At 44.5% G+C, this 26,894-nt stretch overlaps 1 protein-coding gene across 1 annotated transcript in view; it reads left to right on the plus strand.

Moving 5' to 3' along the window:
- Window positions 1-430: 430 nt before the first annotated feature.
- LOC117492754 (BAH and coiled-coil domain-containing protein 1) overlaps window positions 431-26,894 on the plus strand; it is a 60,819-nt gene continuing 34,355 nt past the window's right edge. Inside the window, exons 1-2 of the mRNA XM_034143135.1 lie at window positions 431-656; window positions 3,655-3,978. Of these exons, the coding sequence (XP_033999026.1) occupies window positions 3,807-3,978 (172 nt within the window). The 5' untranslated portion in view covers window positions 431-656; window positions 3,655-3,806. The remainder of the gene's footprint in view (window positions 657-3,654; window positions 3,979-26,894) is intronic.

The following is a 26,894-nucleotide window of genomic DNA, read 5'->3' on the forward strand; positions in this document are numbered from 1 at the left end:
AAGGTAAGGTAATTTAGCCTAATTGTTCGGTTCTAATATATTTTTTGCATTATCCATTGTAATGTAAGTTTGGGGTTTTCTTGAAAGCATGCATGAATAGAATTGCACATTCTGATTGAATGTATTTACTTTTTCATTAGGGGCTGTAGACTTGTTTATTATCTACATTTTAAGCTGTTCCCAGGCTGCTCTGAGTTGTGAATGATTCAGACCATCCCATGCTTTAAATCTGGCGCTTTTCTCTCTGTTTAGCATTGCCAGTCATCACACTATTGGCCTGTGCTACCGGCCAATCAGAACCTTCTGTATCTCCGGGCGGGCGGCACGAGCTAATTAACATGCAGGTATCCGACCAATGGGAGGGCGTGTTTACCCTGCCCCGAGACGCGAGGTACGCAGTTGCACCGGGAGAGAAACCGCTGCTCGGAGATCCGAGCCGCGATCCAGCCAGGCCGGAAGCCCTAGTTCCACAGCTTCCATAGACTGAACCAGCAGGCTACAGCACAGCCTCAGATGGAAATATTGTAGGATTTCACTCTAGCCACATGGTTTATTCAGATTTTGATTTTAAATGGGCGTCGCACTTGGCCTTACTCCTTTCCACCCTGTGTTTTGTGATTTTATAATTTATTGTTATGCAAGGATTTAACATACCAGTAAGTAGTCATTTTTATATTCAATTTTTTTTATTGAATACAATTTATTAAGGCCTGTTTTTCCTCGTTTAAAGATGACAGAGGTTGTAATTTAGTCCAACACGCTATGACATGCATTTTATTTTACCAGGTGCAGTGCTATAATTTACAAAATAACACAACAGGATGTATGAGGTGTATCCTATGAGAAATAAATCGATCATTTAATGTATTGAGCTGACACTAAATACATCCCCCTGAATAGTTTCTATTATAACATATAGCCTAGTTTTATTAATATTAGGTGGTCCATATATAATATGAGCATTTCTAACAATTTAAATGGTTTCAATATATGTTGGCATTGGAAGCATGTTCGTAATTATTAAAAAAATTGGACTATTGATTGGATTTATTTGCATGTTGTTTTATTTTGAATTATGCTATTACAATGGTGCAAGGCTGTCTTTTTTTTTTATCAATCGGCGAGTTCGAGCATTTACAAATTGTTTAAAATAATGTAGACATTTTTGTGAACCGGTCAGTGGGGGACTGACTATTGTTTTATTTATATTGCAATAAACTATTAGTGTGTAACTTGCATTTGTTGAGCGGAAGACGTGTTTCTACCCGACCCGGCAGAGGTGCACTCCCTGCCGGCCAGCTCAGTCACGGAGGGCCGCCTGCCTCTCAGCGCGAGTCCGACCTATACAGCGTAATTTGATTTATTATCTGCGTTTCTGCTTTCGATTGGGTTCTGTAAATGCAATTGACAGCTGCTTAATGAATTACATTAGGGGCGTCGATCATTTGAACGGTTAAAACAAATTAAAGCGTATATTTGTGAGGATATTTGCACAGTGGAGGCTGGGAGAAACCTCCGTTTGTTTTTACGCTGCCGATATTTAATTCATATGATTGTAGGCTACCCTTCGTACATTTACAAAACAGCGGTCTCTTCACAGCCTGGTAAATGTTAAATATTTTTTTCGTGAGGATGTTAGTGGACATACAGAGGGGGCTGAATTCAACAGCATGGCGAGGGGGAAGGTAATGGCTGACTGCAAAGCACTGTCTCGGTGTGGAAACAAAGACAGTCCTGCTGACGGGCGGCCATTCACCTTGGATCTCTACACAGTCCTCAAAGTGAAGACTCAGCCTTCATGCAGGCAACAGCAAGGCTTCTTAAAAGTGTTCACGTTAAAGGACCTACATGCATGCAGCACATTAGCTCAGGAAGCCTCAGTGGAGGAGATTTGGTCTCGGGCAGCTCCGTATGGAAGGATTTTATTGTTGTTGATGTGGCACTGAATTGGAGGCTCGGCTGTAACTGGCTACATGTGGAGATAATAGTGCTTAAAGTAAAATAGCATGTATTTTAACAAATATGCCATTCTTACACACATATATATTTGTTATAATTAATTATAGCCTATTTATGGTAAAACCACTCATTTATTTTTATTTTTTAACACCCCCTGCAACCAACCGAAACCCTGTAGGGACCCCAAATTGAGATAATAAAAAAAAATGTAAAACCACACATAATAGTAGCTATAGCTGTAGTCTACTGTATTGAGAATAACTGCATTTTCTTTCAAACGTATACTCATTTTGACCTAAACAATGGCCTTCTGTTTGTCTGCTTTGTTTGTAATTACTCACAGGCAGAAAAACGATGATTTCTGTTAGGACTAACATATATTTTAACATTGAAATTGCATTTAATTTTTGCAAATTAGGGTTTTTTGTCGACTAGCCAATATAATGTATACTACTCCATTTGATTACCTGACCTGAAATAGGTCAACGCAGATGAAGACAGTGAGAGTGCAGTTATTCACATGCACACACACTCACGCACTGCACGCGCACATACACGTACACAAACACACACACTCATGCACTGTGTGCGCGCACACACACACACACATATACACACACACACATACACACACTGCACACACACGCACACGCACAGAGAGGGTCCATGTCTTTCAGGAGTTGATGCATCTCTGTTATGGAGAGCTATATTAATTATAGTCTTATTTGAATATCATGACTTGCTTTATGGATGGTTTATAAACTCTATTTAGCCAAAAATAACAGGTTCGTTGTGCAAATTGTTCGATGCATTATGCATTTTTTTCAATTGAATGTTTTATTATAAATAAGCCATTTTGTAGAACATATTGTATATTTAGGTGATTTTTGTGAGCTTATATATACGATCACTGTAGTGCAGAATGTGAACATGTGGTGTGTAATGAGAGCTGGATGGAAGTTATGGAAGCAGAAAAACGCCCGTATCAAACCGAGACAATAGGACGAGCAGGAGAAGGCAGGCAACGTTGTTCACCTTGAGATGTAGGCTGAGAAGGCTTCAATCATTTTAACCAGCCCACACTGGACACCACTCTTTCTCCTTTTACAATACGAGGCGTTTTTATATTTGTTGCAGCAGCATACACGATTTCATTTAAAAACAAAATGCACGTTTGTTTTTTCATGGTTTTTGGAGAGAGTGACAGCTGGCAGCTGTTGACGTGGTAGTTGAATCAATTGTTATGATACAATATAATATGAACCTTACTGAATACAATGGGTTATATGGAAACCTTAAATGTGATAATCTGCTCGTTGTGCCTGTGTCTGTGGGACATGAAGGGCTCGTCCCATATGATGCATATTAGGCCTGTATCCCAGGCTGATCAATAGAGCTGAATGAGAGCCCGGCTCAGTGGGCTTGTGGACGCCTCGCCTGCCGTTTCTATCTGCGGTGATATTTTGCACCATCGGTTTTAGGTCGAAAGGGTTGATTTCAGCTTTACGCATAATACAGGAGACGCCTTGATATGACAGATTGTATATCTGGGCTACAATTCATTTTAATGGAGCGGTACTAATAATTAGTTGTCTTTTACATTTTTACTGCACTGTCAGTAGCTATGTCTGCATTTTGCAATTCATAACTGGGCTTACCATGTTTCTTGATAATGAAACTGGATTTCTTTGACAGAAAAGATGATCGGGGGCTACGTTTTTGGCTGGGGAAGCCTGCGATCGACTGAATGCAACACATAGATCTGAAGGAAAGGATTATTATATGGGTTGCATTTGATTTTCCTGACCTGCCCTATCCGGATTTCGGATTACTCAACATTCTTCGGAATGGAAGGACGAGATTTTGCTGCTCCGGCTCACCTCCTATCAGAGCGGGGCGCCCTGGTGCACCGAGCCGCCTCTCGGATCGCTCCCTCGGGCCACGGCTCTGTACAGCACGGCGGTCACTTCACGCCGGGGAAATATTACCCCTCGCACATACCAATGGCTCCCCACTCAGGTTAGTAAGAGGTTTTATTGTCATACAAGAATGCAACCGAAATATCTGTTTCTATCAACATGCTTCTATCTTAAAGCTGGCTCTTGTTTCAAATGCTCTTATTATGTTGCACTATAAACCCTGTACATGTATCAGCGTCGAGTGATATGCTATGCCTGCATGTGTGGTGAAGTAGCCTACAAAGCAGGTGATGTTTTGCTCAAAAGAGAATAATTTTACGGTGTTTTCCATTTTATATAAATGATTGCTCAGGTGTGGCTGTTGACAGAGTTTCCCTATTCAAATATCAGCTAATAAATCAGGCGAAATTTGATTTACACAAGGCCTACGATCAGAAATTTTGATTAAGCTGAATCAACATTTACAGCTCAAATACCTCAAAGGTAATAAAGACATCTTAGTTGAACAAATAGCCATTTAATAAGTTATGTAAATGCCATTGTATTTAAAAGTTGCATTTGACATCCGTTTTAGTTTGCAGGAAGTTGGACAGATCACACTGGCACTGGTTTCCCACTGGCTTTGGGGCTGAATCTGAAATGAGATTTTGTCACTTCACGTTAAATTGACAAGTGTCACACCATTGCCATCGCTCAACCAAAATAAATAAATAAATGAGCCCTGGGCCATACCCAGAGCCATGGAGCTGGGTGATCAGGTCTGCATAGGTTACAGTATGATGGTTGGAGGAAGAGGAGCAGTACTGAAATCCTCCTTCCATATTGGGCTTCAAAGTGTCAGGGTGCAAATGTGTTCACAGTGCATGCATCAGGTTTAACAAGTAACTTGGGTATCTTATGTACCCAAATGTGCACTTTAACAAACATGGGTTCACATTTTGTCGCCAGATAGAACAGTCTGAATATATAACTCAGCCTTAAGACTGCTGAACAGATTAACAGCTGTTATATTTTAAAATATGGGTGTGGACATATACACATACAATAACTTTTAAAACAAAAACAAAAACGTAATGGTTATAATCATGCTTAATGATCGTTTTTTGTATTATTATAATGTGCTAAGATATCTGGTGTTAGATTTTATTAAATAAAATATAATCCCTTATTTCGTGTTTAGAAAGAAACAAAAAAAAAGAGAGTTTAAATGAAGCACTTATATGACTGGATCAGAATACACTGTCTTGCTTTTATTATTCCCCACCCATGTAACACAGAACATATTTAAATATGTCACAACAGTGGCATACTGGTTGCATCAAACAGTTATGCTTCTGAAACCATTTGCTTTGAAAATATTGTTGACGGTTCTTAAAAAAAACACATGTTTATCATGCAGCCGCTGAGAAATCTAGGGTCACAAGGAAGCAGGGAATTTTTAGCGTTTAAAAGTTATTTTATGTAACATATATCAGCCAAAATTACAAGTGGGCCCAGTGTAGGTGGTTGTTGTAGGCGGTTGAATACAGCACGAAAGTAACATTTACCAATGTTTTTGTATTCTACATTAGATTTTATTTGTTTATATAGCCTATATATTTTAAATATCTTATCAAATGGTTATTCTATAGGAAGTATTATGGCAGGTTAATTCAAGATGTAATTGAAATTCATTTGATTGTGAAGGATTCATTTGCAAATCAGTTTTATTTTGTCATTCAGGAGAATTCATGGGCAATGTTCACCATTCATCACACACCATTCATGTTTACTTAAGCAACACACACACACACACACACACACACACACACACACACACACACACACACACCCAGATCGCCTGCGTCTGTATGTGTTTTTCTCTTATGGATGTTTTGTTGAGAGCATGAAGGGTAATGCTGGCTACAGGGTACAGGTGCTCCCCAACCAGATTTGCAGTTTCTTTTGTATTATTGTGCTGCACCAACACGAAGGCCTACCCTCCAAATGTCATCACTGTTCAATGAGCAGCACAGGTGGTTTATTGTTCTCCCCAGCCTCGTCTGTAACACATGGGCGTGACCGTAGAGAAGTCTATCTAATATCCTCAAGATCTAAAAATGACTTAATTTCCTACATTTAAGGATTTATTTTATTGAATTAACATGGAGAATAATTTGAGTTCCCATAATATCTAAATCCCCTCCAGGCGCAGTTAGAATTATTTTGATATTTGGTCCTGCTGATGTGCTACATCTGATTTATTGTCTTAATATGATTTGAAAATGTCAAGCATGTCATAACGCAAATAGGTAGCTGAGACATGAAGCATTTTTCACAAATATTCATTACGTATTTTTTCAAGATGGCAATTCATCAAAACCACGAAAGACGGAAAAAAAATCACGAAAGACAAAAACATTTTTCTCTATTATGTCCATAAAGTTTAATACACAATGTATACTTGTTATTTTATTTAACAGTAATGACTAATTAAATCTGTCTTATTTCATTTAGCTTACCCAAATGAACACAGGTCAGTTACACCATGTAAGACCAGTCAAATGCTCGTCGGTTTTCTGACCAAACTGCTCCCAGATTGTTGTTCATATTGACAGGGCCGGTCATTAGCGTCCCTTCAAGTGTCCCGTATGCTAGCAACATTAGCACAACTGAGCATGTTGTTTGCTGAGTGTGTTGGATCTCTTCAGTTTTCTCTGCACTTTCCCCCTGGGGACTAACTTGCACACTGGTTCACATGAATACTTTACAAAGAGCATGAATATTTCAGGGTTGATGTAAAAATGCTTGAAAAGGCTCCTCTGACTTTGCAGAGGTATTTATTGTGAGCGCTCTCTTCACCCTCGCTGCAAAAAAAAAAGAAAAAAGGATGGTGGTTGCAACACCCTCCCTCAACATTGTTCCTTGCCGTGTTACAGAATCTTCAACATATTTCGGGGAGGAAATCTCCTTTCTTTTTGTTGCGCACACTTGTGAGTTTGGTTGCAATCAGGCAACAACAGACACACGCTCCTACCCTGTTGTTCACTGGAGCATGTTAGCTTAGAACCGGTAGAGATTCTGTCAGTGTGCATTTGCCTGTGTCCATCTTCACCTACTACAAGCCAGTCATTTGTAATGCATGTCAGGTGGTCGATTTATGTTTGCACTAGGTTCTGGGAATGTGACATTGAAGCAACTTCTCTTTGTGTGCTTGCTGATACAGAGAGAGAGACCTGTAAACTCATCTAATGCGGATTCATTCAGCCAGTTCATTTATAAAGGACTTTGAAATAGTAATTTTATCTCCTGCTGGCTCCGGTACAGAGTTGGAGACAGTCTTTACTTGGCTGTGAGGCCTGGATTCAGATGTTGGATAGTGTCAAAGCAGGAGAAACAGTGAAGCTGTCTTTACCGCTGGCATTTATGGCTGCAAGCTCATCTTTCAGCCATATTGTTCTGATCAGTGTGCTCTGGCTGAGGTGTGGCTGTGTGAAAGCAGCAGGGGTTCAGAGGCGGTCCATGGCTGAGCTCTGCTCTAAACACCCCATGTAATGAAAGGTCATATTTGTGTCATCTAGCTCGCTCTGCCTCCCCTTCCTTTACTTGTCCCCTGTCTCCTTTTCCGTAAAGCTGTCCTCTCTCTCCTCCCCTTCATTTCTCAGTCTCCTTTCTTTCCAGCAGGAAGACCCTTGTGTCTGGGAAGCGGTGGTCTTCCTGCCACCTCTGTTTTAGCCACCCTCCCCTGCCCCGGGCCATTGTTGCAGACCCCAGCTTTGTGTGCGTTTTACGGCTGCTGTTAAAGATAAAAAACAGTCCCTTCCACCCCCTTTATTGTTTTCTGGTAGGATGTCCCTGTCATTCCCTTGGTTTTTATGTCCTAGCTGGATATCAGAGAAGCTTCCCCCTTCAAAGGTTAGCTATGCTGTCTGCCTTCTCCTTCTTTTTTTTTCCAAAGGGGAATAAATAACTTTACTGAGACTTTTATTGAATGTCTCATTGCTGGAGTATCCCATGGCTCTGTGGTTGTTGAGAAGACGCTTCAAAGGCAAACACAGGTGTGGAGTGAGCAAAGAGATGGTTACAACAACCCGGGTCTTTAAAAGAATAAACCTCAGTAGTGAGTGGGTTGTTTGTGAGAAGGGAGGCTTCTTCTTTTTGGCCTTGAAGCTCTTGTGTTGTGAGCACTCACAGATTGTACCCTGCTTCCCCTGGCTTTACTTACCCCACCATCCTTGCTGACCCCAGACACAAGTGTTGGATGGAGTGTGTTGTACAGCACACAGTCTCACTGAAAGTCAATACTTTCCTTTCTCTATATATTTAACAATTAGGAATTGAACATAAAGAATTTAGATAGATATGGAGCACGCCATTTAAGCCAACAAGACATAGACAATTTGCAACAAAAAAAAGATACAATACTATAATTGAAAATATCTTGAATAATAATACTATTTGAGTGTGCATGTGTGCGGTTTACATTAAAGGGGTTTAATGTATGAAATTCAAGAGGTGAGCCTTACCAGATTGCAAAGAAAACTGATATGCTGAATACCCCATGTTAAATATTACATTAAAAGGCCATTGGTATCAGAGAGCCACTGTGGTGGCAGTACAGTGACAGAATGTGGGTCTCAGGCCAATTCCATTTGACTCTGGCCTTGTGCACTCCCTCTGTCTTTCTCTCCGGCTCTGCAAAACATAGTGAGAACCTTGGCCTGTTGTCAGGCTCGTTTGTGGATTGTTGTGAGATGACACGGTTCAGCCACGATGTCACAGGAGTCCCCCTGAATAGTGAAGGTGTTGCTTGGCATCCTACACCTGGCTGAAATAGCAACTTGCCCAGTGCCGCCGCCATCTGTCACCTTCCACTGACACTACCACTGGAAGCCCAAATGACTTGCAAGGCAGTCAATTGCTTTGAAAGGGTAAATCCCTTGCATATTTTTCAAATACCTTTGGTAGATTGCGGTCACCAATTTTTCCTGGGCATCTGTAACAAACTCGGCCATTTCTTATCACTATTTAGATCATTATACCAGGTGCCAAATATCTAGTAGTAAAACAAATAAGTAACAGCACGTGTAAATCATTAAACTCAGGTAACAGACAGATTTGACGTCAGAACTGTTTCAAAATGGCCTAGGTTGAGAGGCGAGGGTCTCAATTTGTAAGAGGAATCTAGCTAGTAAGTAACCATGCCGCCTCATAGACAGGCTCTTCAAACAGACCGCCACCCATACTACACCGTGTGGCATGGTGCCACAGAGCCCTGGCCTCGAGCGTGGGGCGTGTACGCAGGACAAATACAAAGGAGACCCACGGGTGAGAGTGACGACCAGAGTAATACCTTCCTGTATCGGATTTCAGAGCATTAGATTTCAAAAACCTTCCCATCTATTTTTACACTCAACACAAGGGAAGTAAGAAGTTGCATTAAAATTCGAAGTGGCTAGGAACATTTTTTGTTTGCTTCCCATGAAGAACACACATGCACACACACACACGTAGAAAAAATGGAAAAACACTGGACTGAAAATGTATTGTTGCAAGATTGAATAGACTGATACGGTTGCCCAAAGTCAACCATTTCTGTTTTGTTTGTGATTTGGATCTCTCTGTTTTCTCTTTCTGTCTTTTTTTCCCCTTCATTCTCCCTCCTTCTCCCAGTATCAGGCTGCCCCTCATCAGACAGCCCCAGGCCCACCTCAGTGCATGGCTGTATTGCATGTGACAGCTGTTAGACATTATTAACGGCTCAAGCAGAAAATCCAGATTACTTGTTTTTTAATTTCAATTTTATTATTGTAATCGTTCAGTGAAAAGAACAAAAAAGGGCCGTTGCCCTATTGTTGTGAGCAGATTTGTGGTCAGTGACAATACTATAAGAGCGTGTGTGTGTGGTAATGTTTGGGTGGGTGGGTGTTTTTTTCCCTGTGTGTGCGTGTGTGCTAGTCTGTGTTCTCCAGACACCCCCACTAGATCCGAGGCACCCTGTGGTTGGCTGTGAGGCCCAGACAGGTGCATTGTTAACCCTCTAACGTCTGACTCTATCCCTGGATGTGCTGCTTGCTGTTCATGGCAGGGTTTTATGTACGTGATGCAGCTTTTGTAGCGTTCACATTTTTCCAAATGTTGCACTATTTCTCTACATATTAGAGATGTTGTCAAAAATCACAATTCTGCATCTGTCAGACAACAGTTAAGCATTCAGCCTGGAATTCTACATAAGAACAGACTGAAGTTTCTATGCTAGCAATAACAAATTGTTAATGTATGGGATTCATTTTTTAAAGGGAAACGATTATACAATTCAGCAGTTGTTCCTCTACTGAGCTTCCTTTTTGTCTGTACACTAGGCTTCCCCACTCCTTTCAAATAGCAGACTATGATCCATAGATGGGGTATGATGGAGTGGAAGGACTAAGAGCAGATGAACTCAAATACTGGGCCACAATGTTGGCGACTGTCAGTGCGAACAGTGGGGCGCTAGTGACACGGTACCAAACAATGAGGTGTGCTGCTAAATGTATACAGAGATTTGCCATTAAATATACATGCCTCTCAAGGATGTGTCAGCCCTTTTGCAAGAAAACAAAGATTAGCATCAGGAATTCCATTTTAATAAGTCTCGCGGGACAATTGAACCAGCTGCCTAGCCCGCGATCCAAAGGGAACTTGTTGCTCTCTCTCTTTCTCCTTTTTTTGGCTTCCTCCCTCTCTTGCATGGATTTCCTGTGCTCCTATTGACATTGATCAGAATGAAAATCCTGCCCCCTCCCATTCGGTTGTATTTGTCAAATCATTTGTGTTACACCACAAATTCTTTCATTTATTCATGTTCTATCATTGATGATCTTATGTCTATACCCCCTGCACCTCCACTCTCTTTGAATTTGTCCGTCTGTCCACCTCATTTCCCATGTTTTTCCTTGTCCCCTCTGCCTGGTGTGACCACTAGGCTACACTGCCTCCTCTTTCTCATACAGTAAGTGTCCTGAAGATCTGGGGCAAATGACTGGCTCCTCAGCAACAGATGTGTGTTTGTCTGCCGGTGCTGCATGCATTAGCTTCTTCTGCTTGAAATGCATGGCCACTGACCTACCCTCTGGTGAATGTGGGGGAGGGGACTGAGAGAGTTTGTGTGTGTGCATGACAAAGAGACAGACAGGCCGAGAGAAAGAGGAGGAGAGCGACAGCAAGACTAGATGCATGCTGTCACATGCTGTCATACACTTGCTGGTGCATTGCAAGTAGACGCATACGCACACACAATCACACACGCATAAACACACACATATACACACGCACGCAGACTGGCACTACACTCACACATCTTGCTTCCCAGGAGGCCGTGGGGCCAGTGGGACAGAGCAAGCTTGAGAGTCTGGTTTGTCTGTTTACATCTAATTATAGAAACAGGACTATTTCTGCAACCACTGCTCCAGCTTTTTATATTGAGAGAGAGAGAGGGAGAGAGAGCAAAGTGAGAGCAAGGGGAGAAAAAAAAAAAGCTTTGACAGCCTTTTCTCACAATAGTGAATGGTTATCTCATCCCCTCAGAGCTGCTACAGTCTGCGGGCTCTCAGTACAGTACGGCTGGAGGCAGGGGGGGAGGGTCTTGTATCGTATTCTCTCATCCTCATGTAACATGAATGTGCAAATGTACAAGAAGCAAGCGACAGAAAAACAAGGCTATGTATTTCCCCCATTAGTCTAGCTGATACATTCAGTTCACAGTAAGGAAAGAAGAAAAAGAGAACAATGTGTTCACCCCTGCCCTGAAGGCTCTTGCTTTGACCCAGTGGAAAGGGCTGTCCATCACGAGAGTCAAAACAAAAGGAAGAAAGAGTTGATGTTAAGGATTAGCGTTGTATAAAATGTATCTAGTATTAAAGAGACAGGGCCAGTGCGGTAGTTAATCCTCAAGCTTGGTGGCTGATATCCAGCTGAGTGGCTGTTGTTAGCCAGGGGGGCCTGGAGAGAGAGAGGGGGGGGGGGGGGTGCTGTCAGCCCTGTCGGCCCTCCTGGGGTTGCCAGGTGAGAGTCAGATCAGGGCAGGGTTGTGGGTCCGGGCCAGACAGGTTGCAGCCTCTTGCAGGTGTTCTCATAAAGAGCCCCCGAGGCCAAATCCCAGCCTGCTGGATGCAACATGAGCCAGGTGCTCTCCATCCCCCACCCAAAAAACATAAACCACTACATAATGGAAAAATGTGCTTGCATACACCCCACTAGCACCCCCCACTGCCACCCCCCTTTTATTCTGAGACATGGCAGGTAAATTAATTGGCCGTGAGTATGTAACGTATATGCCGAGATAAAGGTGCGCTGTCTGGCCGAGGCGTAGCGTAACGGCCGTAATGATGGCTCCATTGTGTTGATGTTGAGGGGGGGTAGTTAGCGGCACTGCCAGCGGGGCCTTTGCTGGAGGGCTGGATAGTCTCTGATTAATAGTGGGGAATGCTTTGAAGTGACACCCAAGTGCACCGGCTCACAGTCTAATAGCAATGCCATCAGTATGGGGAGTGCTCCCTCTTCCTCAGTCTTCATTAGCTAACGTTTCCCTAGCGCTATCTGGCCACCCTCCCCTCACACGCCCGCCTCATCTACAGAGGGCCTTTAGCAGCTTTCAGGTTTTTATTTTTGTAATTGTTTTGTGATTTTACTGTCATTTCTCTCTGTCATGTTTGGTAAAGTAGGAGATTATTTTTCCTAGAAGGCAGAGAGGGGGCCTTTTACTCAAAGAGCTCCACCGCAAAGGTGAACTGTGGCACAGCCTAAAGACTCCTGGGATTGATGTGGCACAAGTGGGACATGGCTGGGGACTATTCCCAGGATCCATTTTGATCCCCCACACTGACAGACAAGCTACAGCTGTGTGTGTGTGGGTTTGTATATGTGTATGTGTGTTTAGGAAGCCGAGGCGAGGAGGCAGGGTTGGGTCTGTCAGCTGTTGGAGTAAAGTAAACTATTAGCGGTGGGAGAAGGCAGTGTTTCCAGCGAAGAATTAGAACCACTTCTAATTGCAGTGAGGTTGGGCTATGATTACATGCTGGCTAATGCACTGACAGACCTCTCACTTGGCTGGCGCTCAGAACGCTGCTGAAATGGCTGAATGCCTTTTGGTTATACAGCATAATGGGAGGGTGTGTGTGGACGCACGTGTATGTTTGTGTGTGTGTTTGCAATGTGTGGGTGGCTGCCTGTGTGTATCTGTGATTAAACTTGCATTTAAAAGTGATTTCCTGTGCTTTTTACATGTTTTTGTGAGTTATGCATTTTGCTTGCATACTTGTGTGTTTGTTTGGTGTGTGATAACTGCTCTGCTTGTTTTTTGAGTGCCTGTCGTTATTTGTAGCGGAGGCAACTTTTCTCTCCAAATCAAAACTCAGCTGGCGCAACTGTCTCCGAACAGTACAGAAGAAGTGTGCTTTTGTGCGCTTCAGCTTTTGTGTTTGCATTCGTTGTGTTAGCGTATGCCGACGGGAAAGAGCAATCAAAGGAGCTGTGTGGTGGAGAGATTGTATGAAAGGATCCAGAGAGGAAACAGAGTGGCAGGCAGCTGAGAGGGCAGCATGTGGGGGTGGACGGGGGGCTGATGCAGGTGCCTAATTCTACCTCAGCTCTCGGCGTTTTATATTCCATCCATCTCTCTCTTCTCCACTTCTGCACGGGGCTGTTGGGAAATGTTGTAAATCCACCTGCTTTAATTACAACGTTGATTAGCGGATATATCTGTGACAGTAATCGGAATAATAACACACACAGATGGATTTATACAACATTATATTGTAAATCTGTTGCATAAGTAATCAGGTAAGAATTTAAAAGAAGCTGTGTTCATTTTTCAACTCATAATTTTAATTAATAATTTTTTGCGTGTGGAACAGCTTGCTCTCAGGTGTGCGGATGCCCCCGTTTGCGGGAAGCTGCAGTTTACTGTTTTTAAAGACGAGTGCTGTAAATCACATCACATTCCCAGCATAAGGAATGACAGTTATGGGAGTGTATCTGCTGTTTCTTCATCACGCCCTAAGGGCTGTGTTATCTCTCTTTTAACCAGACAGAAGGAATACAGACATCATTGTGGATTCTGTGAGGGGTCAGGAGTTTATACTTCCAGCACAGTAACACAAGTTGTGTTGTCTGCATCCCTGCCTATTTCCTGGGTTATTTATGGGTCAAAGATAGGCTAAAGGACTGATCAGGTCACAAGGGACCTACAGGAAGCATTATGCAGGTTTTTGGAGGTCAGCATAGAGTGAGTAAGTAGGGATTGGTTGCACACATATGGATTTGTGTGCAGTTGGACGTGTTCAGTTTATTTTGGTGATGTGGAAGGTCTGTACTTTTTCAGACACATGGAGTATGAGGAGAGAAGTGGTCATCCTGGGTAACAGGGCATTACCAGACCAGAGTCGTCTGTACTCATGGAAACTGGATGTGTCAATACCACAGGCATGCTGGATGTGGAGTAAACTATGCAGCCGTGTGGGAGTGAGGATGGTCAGGCATACTGGAACTTTGACGGTGCTGCAGATGTCTGGTATTTAAAAAAAATAAGTACAGAATGCATGTCCCGCAATTTATGAACGTTTTTTTAATGTCTTTTTTGAGCGGTAAAGGGGGGAAGTTTGTGTGTGTGTGTGTGTATCCCCATCTGACAGATCTCCTTTCAGAATGTGGAGCTTCCACACACACACACACACACACACACACACACACACACACACACACACACACACACACACACACACACACCTCCATTATGTCCCCATAAGGGAGGCGAGTCCCCACACGTGACTGTGTAAACAGATTTAGGTCCCCACAAGGATAGTAATGCTAGGACACACACACACACACACACACACACACACACACACACACACACACACACACACACACACACACACACACACACACACACACACACACACACACACACACACACACACACACACACACACACACACACACACACACACACACAGTTTTACGCTCACTGTCTCATCTGTCAGTTGACAGAGTTTTCTCCCGCTCTGTGGCTTCTCTTTCCAGCCAGGCAGATGGTGTACATTCAGAATGAAAGCAGATCCTAAGTCGTTTTGGATCGCCATCAGTTCGGTAGTCTCTGAGCCTGTCCTGCATGGGGCTCAAGTTACTTAGCAGTGAGCCCAACCAGGGCGTAGTCGCTGCCTTCCCTCCCTCTAAAGTGTACATATGTCCAGTCTTAAGTGTAGTGCTTTTTAAACCAAAGCAGCGGTCCATATTCACTTGCACAAACACTGGAGCTGAACAAGGGCTTCTGACATGTTTCATTGCGCTCTCCTTTGCTCCCTACCAACTACAAGATACCTCTAAACCCAATGGGGTGCCTCCATGCTCTGCTCTTCCACATTCGCACACAGTTTCTTGGAGCCCTACTGTGTGCAAATAGCAAATGCTCTGATGAACCCATTTCCCCATGCACCACCCTCAGCCCTCCACCCTCTGTGTTTTTATGTGACAGAATGAGCTGGATTTATTTTAGCACGCGGGCTCGGACCCCTTTAACAGGGCTGGTTTGAGGGCACGTCACTTTGAACCTCTCCTAACTGTAAGTGATTTTATGAGGCGTGCCAGTCAGCCAGGACACTGCGCCACACTCGGATTGGTGGATAGCAGTGGGGATTCCAGCACACACCATCTGGAAGACAGTGTACGTTCCTGAGTAGGTGATTATACACATATGTTTGTGTAGGTTTGTGTGTTTGCGTGCATGTACAGGAAAAGGGATGGTTAGCTCTGGCTGTGAAAGGAAAAAAAAGTTAGGCATTTTCAGGGAGGCATCATACTGCCCCTGCCAGCATCTGCTGATTTATGAGCTTGTGTAGGAAATCTCCCATTTGTCACTTTTCATCTCTTTTCTCCACGTTATCCTTTTTTTTCTCTCTTTCACTCTCAATGGAATTCAGCTTTTCCCCAAATCTTCCACTGCCTCCTAAGAACAGAAAAGAAGGGAGGAAGGAGAAGGGAAAATGAAAGCAGCCAGGACGGAGCTGTTTTCCCCCCCTAACCATGTAGAACAAAAGGCCTGTCTATTTGGATATGTTTTTAGTAAATATTCATAGGTGTTGATATGACAGCGTAATGTATTTTGTTTGTGGTAAGGAGGCATGTCATTAGGCAGTGTATACTTTCAGCGTGTAAATAATTCAAAGCACTTGTTATGGTGCTGTTCCCTCTGCACTGTGGTTTAAGCATTGTTGAACAAAGTAAGAAAATAAACATTGTACCTGAGTCTTGCATGCAAAGCTGTTTGTGTGTGTGGAGAACAAACATTTCTGGCCAGAGGGACACACAGGTTTGCTGCTCATACAATACTGCACTGAGGTCACAGTCAGGTCAACTGTAGTCTGGTGTGTGTGTGTGTGTGTGTGTGTGTGTGTGTGTGTGTGTGTGTGTGTGTGTGTGTGTGTGTGTGTGTGTGTGTGTGTGTGTGTGTGTGTGTGTGTGTGTGTGTGTGTGTGTGTGTGTGTGTGTGTGTGTGTGTGTGTGTGTGTGTGTGTGTGTGTGTGCGTGCACACAGCATGTGCGAGTGTGCACCTTACTCACTCAGGCTCTAGCTATAAATCTTCCTCACCCTTTCCTGGCCCGCTGAGGACACAGTAGGAGCAGTTTGGGGTTTCTCTCTTCTTTTAAAGCGGAGGAGAGTTGGAAAGGGAGGGAGAGGGTAAAAGGTTGGAGGGGAAGAGAGATAAATGAGGGAGGGGGCTTAATGAGAGCCCTGACTCACATGATTATGGTACTGGCTGATACAAATCAGGATCTTTCTCAAAGAAGTCAATTAACCCCCTCCCCCCTTGCATAATTATGCATGGATTGCTCCACTGGCGCTTTACTGATAGGGTTGCTCAGCTCAGCTCAATATGCAGACTCATGCTGCCTGCATATACACAGGCTTGTGTGTGTATTGTGAGATCCATCCGTCAACTTTTTTTTGTCTGAATCTCCTGGCTGTCTGCTTTAAACTGCAGGGTTTTTCATAGCCATTAGTTATCCCCAACCCACTCATCTTTCTTCTCACCTGACAACCTGAAAGAGCCAGTACCGATCCGAGCCAGGAGGGGGCTCCACCCCAGGAAGCCTCTGGTCATTAGTGCATTAGGGGCTAGATGATGGCTGAACTCTGTGGTCAGAGTAAATAAGCAGTGCTGTAGAATGTCAACACGACCAGGCGGCTCCTTCACAGCACCCAGTGTTGACATAACTGCTCTCTTATCTGAGGAGCGCAAAGCCCAGCCCCACAATAGAACCCTGTGCCAGAACAAATACAGTAAGGAGATAAAACACACACACACACACACACACACACACACACACACACACACACACACACACACACACACACACACACACACACACACACACAGGCCATGAGGGAATGTGTTGCATGGCACTAAAAGTCTAAACTGCTGCTGATGCCGGCATCCATATGGCACAAAACAATGCATTACTAAAGCAGGGCTTTACAGCGGTAGTGAAATGAAATTCATGCCACCAGACTGTCTGGTGTTCATGTGAGCTCATGAAAAATAATGGGGTGTTTAGGATCGGGGTAAAGGACCTGGACTCGGCTTGCGCTGCTTAACCTGGCAAAGAATGAAGGGCAGTCTGACAGTCATGAGACGAGCTCTGCCGTCTGGCTCCAGCGGACGAACAGTTTGTGGACGTTGCGGCTGGAGCTGTGTGTGTGTGTGTGTGTGTGTGTGTGTGTGTGTGTGTGTGTGTGGTGTGTGTGTGTGTGTGTGTGTGTGGTGTGTGTGTGTGTGTGTGTGTGTGTGTGTGGTGTGTGTGTGTGTGTGTGTGTGTGTGTGTGTGTGTGTGTGTGTGTGTGTGTGTGTGTGTGGTGTGTGTGTGTGTGTGTGTGTGTGTGTGTGTGTGTGTGTGTGTGTGTGTGTGTGTGTGTGTGTGTGTTTGTGTTTTAAGCTGAGCAGAGGGGAAGAAATGGAAGTGAGGTTACAGAGAGAAAGATGACAGTGGTTTTCTTTTCAAACCCTTGTTTAAGTACCTGTGTCACATTTGCTATTTTTCTGTGTCAAAACATTTCAGAAGGCCCTCTTCCCCTCATTGCCTCTCATCACCCTAATAACTCTTCTTTATCCTCCTTCCCTGTCTCTCCCCGTCCCCCTCCACCTCCCCCTTCCTCTCCATTATGGCCCGTGCCAGGTCTAGACTGAGCTTGGCTCACACTGGCATTGTGATAACCTGATGAAAGCTGTTGCTCTCTCGTGGACATGAGGACACCCATATGTGCTACCTCTCTGCGTACCTCTCACTGGTGCTTCCTCCCTTTAACTCCGCAACCATGACTCTCTCTCTTCGTTCCATGCATAGATTCCCCAAAATCATTTCTCTGGTCAGGCCTGCCACATAGCTTGAGGCTTTCTGGCCCAACACATAGGTGCTGACATGTTTTATGGCCAGCAGAGCTAAGCGTATATTAAATAAAAATAAGAAAAGCCAACATGTGCACTCATAGGCCCACTGTTCAAAGCCAGTTTAATGGTTACTCTGGGATGTAGAGTTTTTATTTGAGACCCCAGAACACTACCAGAAGTGCCATTGAGCAGTTGGAAAATATATGATTTTAATTTCAATCCTGCTGACATTATATATATATATATATATATATGGTGGTATTTTGTGTGTGTGCTCTTTCAGTGAGGATGGGCTATGGCAAACAAAACGAGCAGCTGCAGCACATCTGTTAACTTCGATCAGATGCTGCAAGCCTCCCGTAACCCCTACAAGGCCCCCCTTGTTTTTCTTTTCTGTGCTGTTCCTGAACACGACCTGCAGAAGAAATACACAGGGAGGGGGGGGTGACATGTGACTGTTCGGCCCGCCTACCTGTCCAGCGGGCTAGATGTGATCACCGCAAAGGAGATAGACGACCGCAATGGTATATGTGCAGCCAACCAACCAGACAGACAAGCCATGAGCAGTTGATCAACATGATACCCCTCCCCTCCGTCTCCCTGGATTGACCTTGGATTGTGCCTTTCCTACAGTTAAAGACTACATCAAGCTAACCAGCTGGCAAGAGGAGAGGAGAGCCTTTTTATGGCTGCCCTGCTCTATGTTACACTTCATACGCTCATGTAAGGGTGAAGATGACCTTCTCTCCTCTGTACAGATTGCAGGAAATGCTCCTTATTCTACTCGTGTCTGTTCGAGTGTGTTGCTGCAGATGTTGAGCAGGCCTCGGCAGCAGCATTCCACGGATGACCAGTGTCAGCAGTTGGGAGACACAACTCATATTTAAAGCAGTTTGTCAAATGCATTTCGTAAAATCATTTACTGTGTGATTTGGCTGACCTTGTATGCACTTTAAGGTGTATGCTGTTGGTGACTGTGGGTTTGAAGGTGGTTATCTGTATGGGCCAACTGGATTAACGTCTTTCAAGTCAAGGATATGCAAGCTTGTTATAAAGTGTGGTCTTTACAATACTTTATATGTGTTGGCCTTGCCTCTCCAGGTACATTTTCTCCCCTGGTTTGGAGGCTATCAGAACAAAATGGTTGCATTTGTCTAGGCCAACGCTACAAGAATCAAACCGTTCTCCTTTGTTCCCCTTGTGAACCAGCAGCAAATTATATTCAGGGCTGCAGAAAGACCTTGGGCTGACTGGCTAGTGCGGTGGCTCTGGGCTCTGTTATCTGCACTGTTCTGTCTCCGCGCCCCTGACAGGCTACATCAGACGGAGAGAAGCCAGAGCAGGGAGCTGCCTTCTGTTTCTCTCACACACATCACTCCAGGACTTTATCATATTACAGTCCAATCCAAGAGAACTCAGAGGACAGCAGCAAAGCAGCCTCTTCAACCAGGCCCCTCGTGTCCACCACTGCTCTCCATGACCTAAAGGAGGCGCCGGGCCACAGATTAAATAGGGAGGAGAGAGGATGGGAGTACTAAAGTGAACAGGACATACCGACAAACCCCGGTTGCCAGTTGAATGCTGGGACTCTGATTTATTGGTAGTTCTGACGGAGGGAGGGCTGGTCCTATGACTCCCCATAAAACAAGACGTTCATTACCCTCCCAGGCTTGAGGAATACTGATGGACAAACAAGAGCAGAGAAACAGAAAGCAAGTGGGACCAGGGAGTGGGAGGGAGGGAACGTGGTTTAAAAAAAAAAAATAAAAGTGTTAAAAAAAAGTGAGAAAGTGTTTCCATTTTTGTAAGAGCGTGGATGACAGCAACTGAGGGAAGAGAGCGAGGTGATGAGGGAGGACAGAAATATGGAACTTAGCAGCAGGGGGAAGGAGTAAGAGTGATGGAGAGGGTGTGAGGACGGAAAGGGAAAACCGAGAAGGGGAATGAGTGATGGGGCTCAAAGGAGCAAAGGGAGAAGAGGGATGAAAGTGAAAAAGGAGAGACAGAATCTGCCCCAATGAGTGGAGCTGCTTGCAGATGTATGTGGAGTTGTCGGTATCATTATACATCAGCCAGAGGAGATGCCGAGACTCGAGCAATGTGACGCCTTTGGGGTTGTGTGTGTTTATCTGTGTATGTACTGCACCGCACTTTTATTCTCCATCCTCGCGCTGTTCATGTCTCCTCCAAAGCAAACTGACTTCTGAGTTCCACAGAACACACTCGCCTGTGGTGAGGTAACATCCACCCACAGCCACACTCCACTTTTCCCGAAGCCTATCTTTCTAGCACTGCTGGTTGAGAGAAGAAAGGTGTAGACCACCCAGGACCGGGTAGTCAAAGAGCTGCTTTGATGTGGCACAAGCATATGTGCAGTGCATGGGTACAATCTCTGGTAAAACAAACTCGCAAAACACAGTTTTACTGCCTCCTGTGCGGCATCATTACTCCTCGTCACAGGAGCGCTGGGATGCTAGAAAAGAAAAGAGTGTGAGAAGAGGCAGCCACCTCCTGTGCCAGGCAGTGCCGGGCTGAAAGACTGGAGCCGTATGGTCACCCTGAAGGAGGGGAAACCTGCCCAGTCTAACCACATCTCAATTAACCAATTACGTTCAAAAGTTAACAGGGGACTAATTAGAGGGAATAGTGCTGAGCACCGTGACCTCGCTGGCTGAGCTTTGATTGCGTTGGCTGAAACATGGCACGCAAGCCAACGTTAGTCACCCATCCCTCCCCTTTGCCAGAACATAAAACCAATGGATTTAGACAGATCAGTCATCAGCTGTAAAACAAACCAGATCCAGAGCATTCCACGTGATGTTTCCAGTGGAACAGTAGAACCATGAAAATCACATTTTTGGATCTGAAGATCGAAAGACCTGTGAGAGAATGTACAAAAGTGGAGTCATATCTAACTTAGCCGTTTCCTGTTTTCCCTTCTCGTATTTGGTCCTACAGATGGGTTTTAATGGATGCCAAATGGGAGGTTTAGTGCTCCGCTATTGGCCTGTCGGAGTATCTTTTTACCGTCGTCATATTAAATGACTTGTGTTTAGGACTGGAGGCTAATGTGTGCTCCTCTCGGTGACAATATGCCTCAGGCAGAGAGTGTTTGTAACTTACCTCTAAAAGTACACATTTGATCCCTGTGTTCAAGAGGAGGAGGGGGTGTTGCTATATTGGCTGCTACCACCAATAGAAGATATGTAGGCTGTATGACACAATTGTAGTGGGGCTGCTTTAAGCCCCCGAGCCAAATACAGTGTGTTTGGAATAAGGCTGACAGCTAGAGAAAGAGGTGGAAATCCTTCTTTGACTCTTCAAATCAAATCAAATCAAGTTTTATTTATATAGCACATTTTTAAACGATTTGTGGTCGGGCCAAAGTGCTGTACATATAATAAAAATACCCTACAGTAAAGACACTTTACAGCAAATACAACAGCACAGTTTGTGCAGAATATCAGTATGAGAAAACGACACCCTCTGTCCTTAGACCCTCACATCGTACAAGGAAAAACCTCCGGAGAAAAAACCCACATTTTAAAGGGAAAAATGGGAGAAACCTCAGGACTGTTCTCGTCCTATAGCGAAGATATCTTTTTTTTAGGCTTTAATAAAAATGCTATTACACTTTAAGTTCCTACATTCTTGATTAGCTGTGTGTGTACGTGTCTGCATGTGTGTTTGAGGGAAAGATTGTCAGGATGCAGTTTGAGGGGTGAAGGACTCCCCTGTTGTATGTGAGGCCCTGGAGGATTCCTCCCCCCTTCCTCTTTACCTCCTCCTTCCTTCTGCTTCAGCCCCCTCCTTACACTCATGTCTTCCTCTGTGAGATCCACAATGCTGGGAAGAAATGTGTCATTAACAGGGGAGACCAAAATAATGTTTATGGGCTCAAGCAGCACTGAAATCATTTTCCATATCAGTGCAACTGCATGGGCCCTGTGGGGGAGTAAATCTGATGTTCTCCTCCCTGTGCCAATGGGAAACATCATGGGAAAGAAAACAGATTGGATTGTTAGAGAGATGGCCTGACGCAGCTGTGGGCGGCTCTTTTTGTGTTTGGGTGTGTTACTGTGTATGTGTGTGTGTGTGTGTATCACGAGAGGGGAAGAAAGAGACAAGTAGGGAAGGGGAAGAGATCAAGAGAAAGCAAAATACAAATGCGGATATTTAGCGTGCATGTGTAAATGAGAGAATGAGATGGATGAGCCCCACTATGGTAATCACAATTTTATGCCTCAGGAATAAAGAGCCGGAACGCAGCAAACGGCCCTGAAATGCCCTCATGTAACAATGGGTCAGTTAACAAGCACACTCACCAAAAGTTTGGACAGATAACAAATGGTTCTCCTTGAGAAGTGTGTAGCTGCCCTGTATACAAAGCGCAAAAATGATTCTGGCCTTGAGATCGCCCAGAAAAATGTCAAGCCTTTATTGGCCATTCTATAAGAAACACTTGCATATACCAGGACACAGAAATCACTTTCATTGTTACGTAGCACGGAGGAGCGATTTAATAAAGTGAAATGCAAAATAACAAGGAGTTGCTTGGAGACATAACACTTTTTTGCTACAATATGCACATCGTGAATATTTAAGTTCTCAGAAGGTGAATGATAGTGAAAGCAGAGTTTGTGTTGTGACATTGTTTTTGCTTGTGTGTGCTATTACATCTCTGTTGTGGGAGTAGGGAATGTGATTGTGCATGTGTGGGTGGATGTAAAAGGAAGGTAATGGGCCTTGAGCTCATTTGTCCTGGCCTGGTCCTGCTGCTGTTTCGGATCTGTCCTCCCACCTCCTGTCCTGGCCTGGAATGTCTGCTTGTTGTGCATAGAGGCCAGTGACTCAGGACACTACTGCACTTTCACACGGATCCCTTCAACACAAGTCCAAATGACAAGTCCAAACCCAACAGACAAAACCTTTACTTTAGCTCTCTACCCAAACACTCATGTCCCAGATACTCTTGGTCCAGTATCTTTTCTTATCAGTAGCATCAACTCTGGGCCACTTTACCCTAAAGGCCGCTACACACCCACCTGAGACCAAAGAACGCGTACCGAAGGCGTCCCGACTTTTACGACAGCAACGTCGCCTGCGTCCGCTACGCCGCCCGCTACGCCGCCCGCCTACGAACACACCGCAAATACTTCAGTCGACGAGTGGCAATAACTGTCCTTACCAGCAGGTAGCGGTAGTGTGAACAGCCAATCAGAGTGATTGCTTGTCCCGACTTTCTCTGACCTTGAATCGGCCGCGGGAGGTGTGAAAAGGTGCCGTAAAGAGACGACGGTGCGGGACACACCAACCTGAGTAGGACGCCGCGAATGCCCGACTGCCTCTGACGGCCTCGGACTCCCAAAATCGGGTTGGTGTGTAGCCAGCTTTAAACTCTTCATCTATATCTCTTCTCACTCTGAATCCTTCACCCTTTAGCCAGCCCTCACTTTGACAATTAGTTTATTGTCTCTTTAACAACACACTAACCGGTCTGCTCCTGCAAATAGCCGCACCGGTCTGTGTCCAGCTCTTTATTCACTGTGCCATAAAAACCCTCTCCAGCAGGAACTCTTCCAGACATTACTATCTCTTCCTGTCTGTGTGCCTTGCCTCCCCCCACAACGCTGTTGGCACAAGAGTGACGGGATTAGAGGTGGTGTCCCTTTTTGACAATGATTACCCTCAGTTAAATGGAGGCTTAATGAATGATTTATTTCAGTAAGTTGAGGTGGAATACCCCTTGAGGGGGATGGTCGAAAGTGGCACACATGTAACACTAGTTTGTGCACTCTCCTGTACAAACAGTGACGGATAGGGAAATGAATAATGGAGAGAAACATATATTGGTGGGATATGTGCAGGTTCTTTGACGTAGCTTCAACCTTTCTAGAAGAAAATATCCTTCAGAGAATTTTTCGCGTGGCTTTTTCTCTGCTATCTGTTTTCTATACAACATCACTGCCTGTTTGGATCCATTGTTGTTTTCAGGCTCCCTGCCAAGCCAGGACGAGCCAGTTGGACTCATTTGTTTAGGATTAGAATCTCATATCCCTATCATGTCAAGTTGTATATTGTATAAACAGCTGGGTGAAGTGCGTGGGGAGCCTTGACCTCCCCACACCCATTTTATTTGCATAGTAGTAAAAAAAGAAATGTTCAGAATTAATTTCAACCCTCCGTCACTTCAATCTCGCGCAAGTGGCTGACCACGAAGCCACTCTGCAAACACAGGCTGTCAACTTTCAGCGAGACGACCACCATACGCACACACAATCACACACTCAAAGCCTAACATATGCTCAGCGACACACACTCCCACACACTCGCTGCTTCTCCCTCACTCTCAAACTTTCTCACAGTTCCTCACACTCTTATCTACACTTCTAGTCTCAACTCTCGCCCCTTACCCCTCCTCTGGATGTTGCCCTTTGGTACATTCTCACTCTCTTCCTCCATCCATTCTTTCAACTGCTTCTCTCGCTCCCTTTCCACTTCTCCCACCCCCGCACTGACCACATCCACTAAAACTCACTCCACAGGCACGCAGTGTGGAGAGTGTCGGAGGCGTGCGCTGCTGGCACTTTCCCCCACCCCTGCACTGGGCCCGGCTCCAGAACTGGACCGCGTGCTCACTCTCTTTCTCACTTCAGTATGCTTCTGATCAGACCAGCCTTCCTACTAGAGTTGTAGAGGGGGGGCCCGCTCCCTTAGCCCTACCATTCAAACACCCACCAACCCAAAAAGTATAAAGTCAGGGAGGGGATTTGTAAAGCAGGGGGCAAGTAACTACCCACACAAAAAAAAACACTTGTTTCTGAAGTGAAGAGGTATCTGGCTACAGTTGCACTAATGTTTTCAAGATGGCTTTGACTGTTTGAAGGAAATCCCCCCTCTTTAGTAGCCATTTGAAATTCCTTCTGTGTTTTATTGTGAGGAAGTAGGCGCTGGGTTAGTCAGCGGCCCTCCAGGGTAGCGTGCAGTCTGTCTGGGGCTGCTGGTGTGTACAGTCTCCCAAACCAATCGTGATTCCCCGTGTTGCCAGAGAGGGTCAGAACATTTCGTTGTGTGTTTGTGAATGAATATGTGTGGAAAGTCTGAGTGACTTGTTCTTGGTCGTCTGAATTCCTGGGACATGGAACTATATCAGTAGGAAACTCTGATGAAAAAGACATATCCTGCTCAATATGTTTTTACTTGGTAAGTTCACTTTGAATTTTCTAATTCTTCATTGGGTCTTCACTCCCTGCTTTAGATTTCTCAAGTGTTATAGAGCCTAACCAGGCTATTACAACCTTCAGATATACTCTTCAAATATGTGATTAATACATGTTTTTGTGTCTTGTCTTGCTATGTCAGAGTTGAAGCAGTGGAAGCTTTGTTCTTTAGATTTCTCGAGTGTTAAAGAGCCAAACCATAACAAACTTGCCTAAAATCAGAAACCCTCTTTTAATATGTAACCAATACATGTTATTGTGTCTTTTCCTGCTGTGTCAGTTAAAGCAGTGGAAGCAACAGCTATAATTCAACTAGACGCTAAAAAAAGGCAGCTCTTGGAAAATAAAATGATTACCTAACCTGTTGATTGAATTTACTTAAGACAAGAAAGAAGGAGGTTTGTGCTCTGTCTTTGGATGTGAGTTTGGAAGAGTATATGAGCTGTGATCGCTCAGGGTGCATTATGAAGAGCTCCAGAGCCTGGCTGCCACATGGCAGTGCAACCTCAACTTCTTGTGATCGTAGGTCTAATAAAGGGTGTGTGTTTCTGTGTGTGTGTTGTTTCCAACTCCATGCATTTCTTCCTCTTTTAGCCTTCCCTCTCTTGTGCTGGCTGATCACTCAGCTGTGGAGAACAGGTTGATGCCGTCACACCTGCAATTTTCTTTCTGTCTCTTTTCTTCTCTTGTCACCATCACTCTCAACTCTCGTTGTCTGTCTGGTGTCCTTGTCTAGACGACACGTCCATCCGTCCCTTCAGGCTGCCGTCTGCAGATAAGATAGAGAGCCGCAGACTAACCTGGCTCACTTTTCAAGAGCAGACTGAGAAATATGATGCACCTCGGAATAATTGTTCTTTATCTTCTTTTAGACAATAGACATAGTCGTAGATCTGAGCTGTGTGTGTGTTGATGTGTGTGTACGTGTAGTGTGCTTATATGCCAAAGAATGAGTGTGAACAGGTGTGTGTTTCTTCCGGACCAAATTTTGATCTGATTCCAAGGATACAAAGAACGCGTTATGGGTGGGTGCTTGTTGTCCTCTCAGCTTTTTTACCCATTGGGTTAGGGTTTACATCCTGTTATTGTTTAAATCCTTAAGACACCAAATGACCACTCACCCATAAGCTATAAGTAGGGGCAAAGATTATGACTGCTCACATCCCACAAATGAACACATGTTGCCATATTAAATTCCAGAGAAAGGTTTGTTTGTGTATGTGCTGAGCAGGAACTTGGGTGGGGTTTAAGGTATGTTAGAAAGGCTGTTGCTGAGCAGCACACTGACCATCTGCATCTGCCCACTGCTGTTGGAATAGCTAGCATTCAGCCTCCTTGCCTCAAGCGCTGTTTCTATTTCGTTCCCATGACAACTGGGCCTTCATTCTCCGCCT

This window comes from Trematomus bernacchii, unplaced genomic scaffold (assembly GCF_902827165.1).
Source record: "Trematomus bernacchii unplaced genomic scaffold, fTreBer1.1, whole genome shotgun sequence".
Taxonomy (NCBI): domain Eukaryota; kingdom Metazoa; phylum Chordata; class Actinopteri; order Perciformes; family Nototheniidae; genus Trematomus; species Trematomus bernacchii.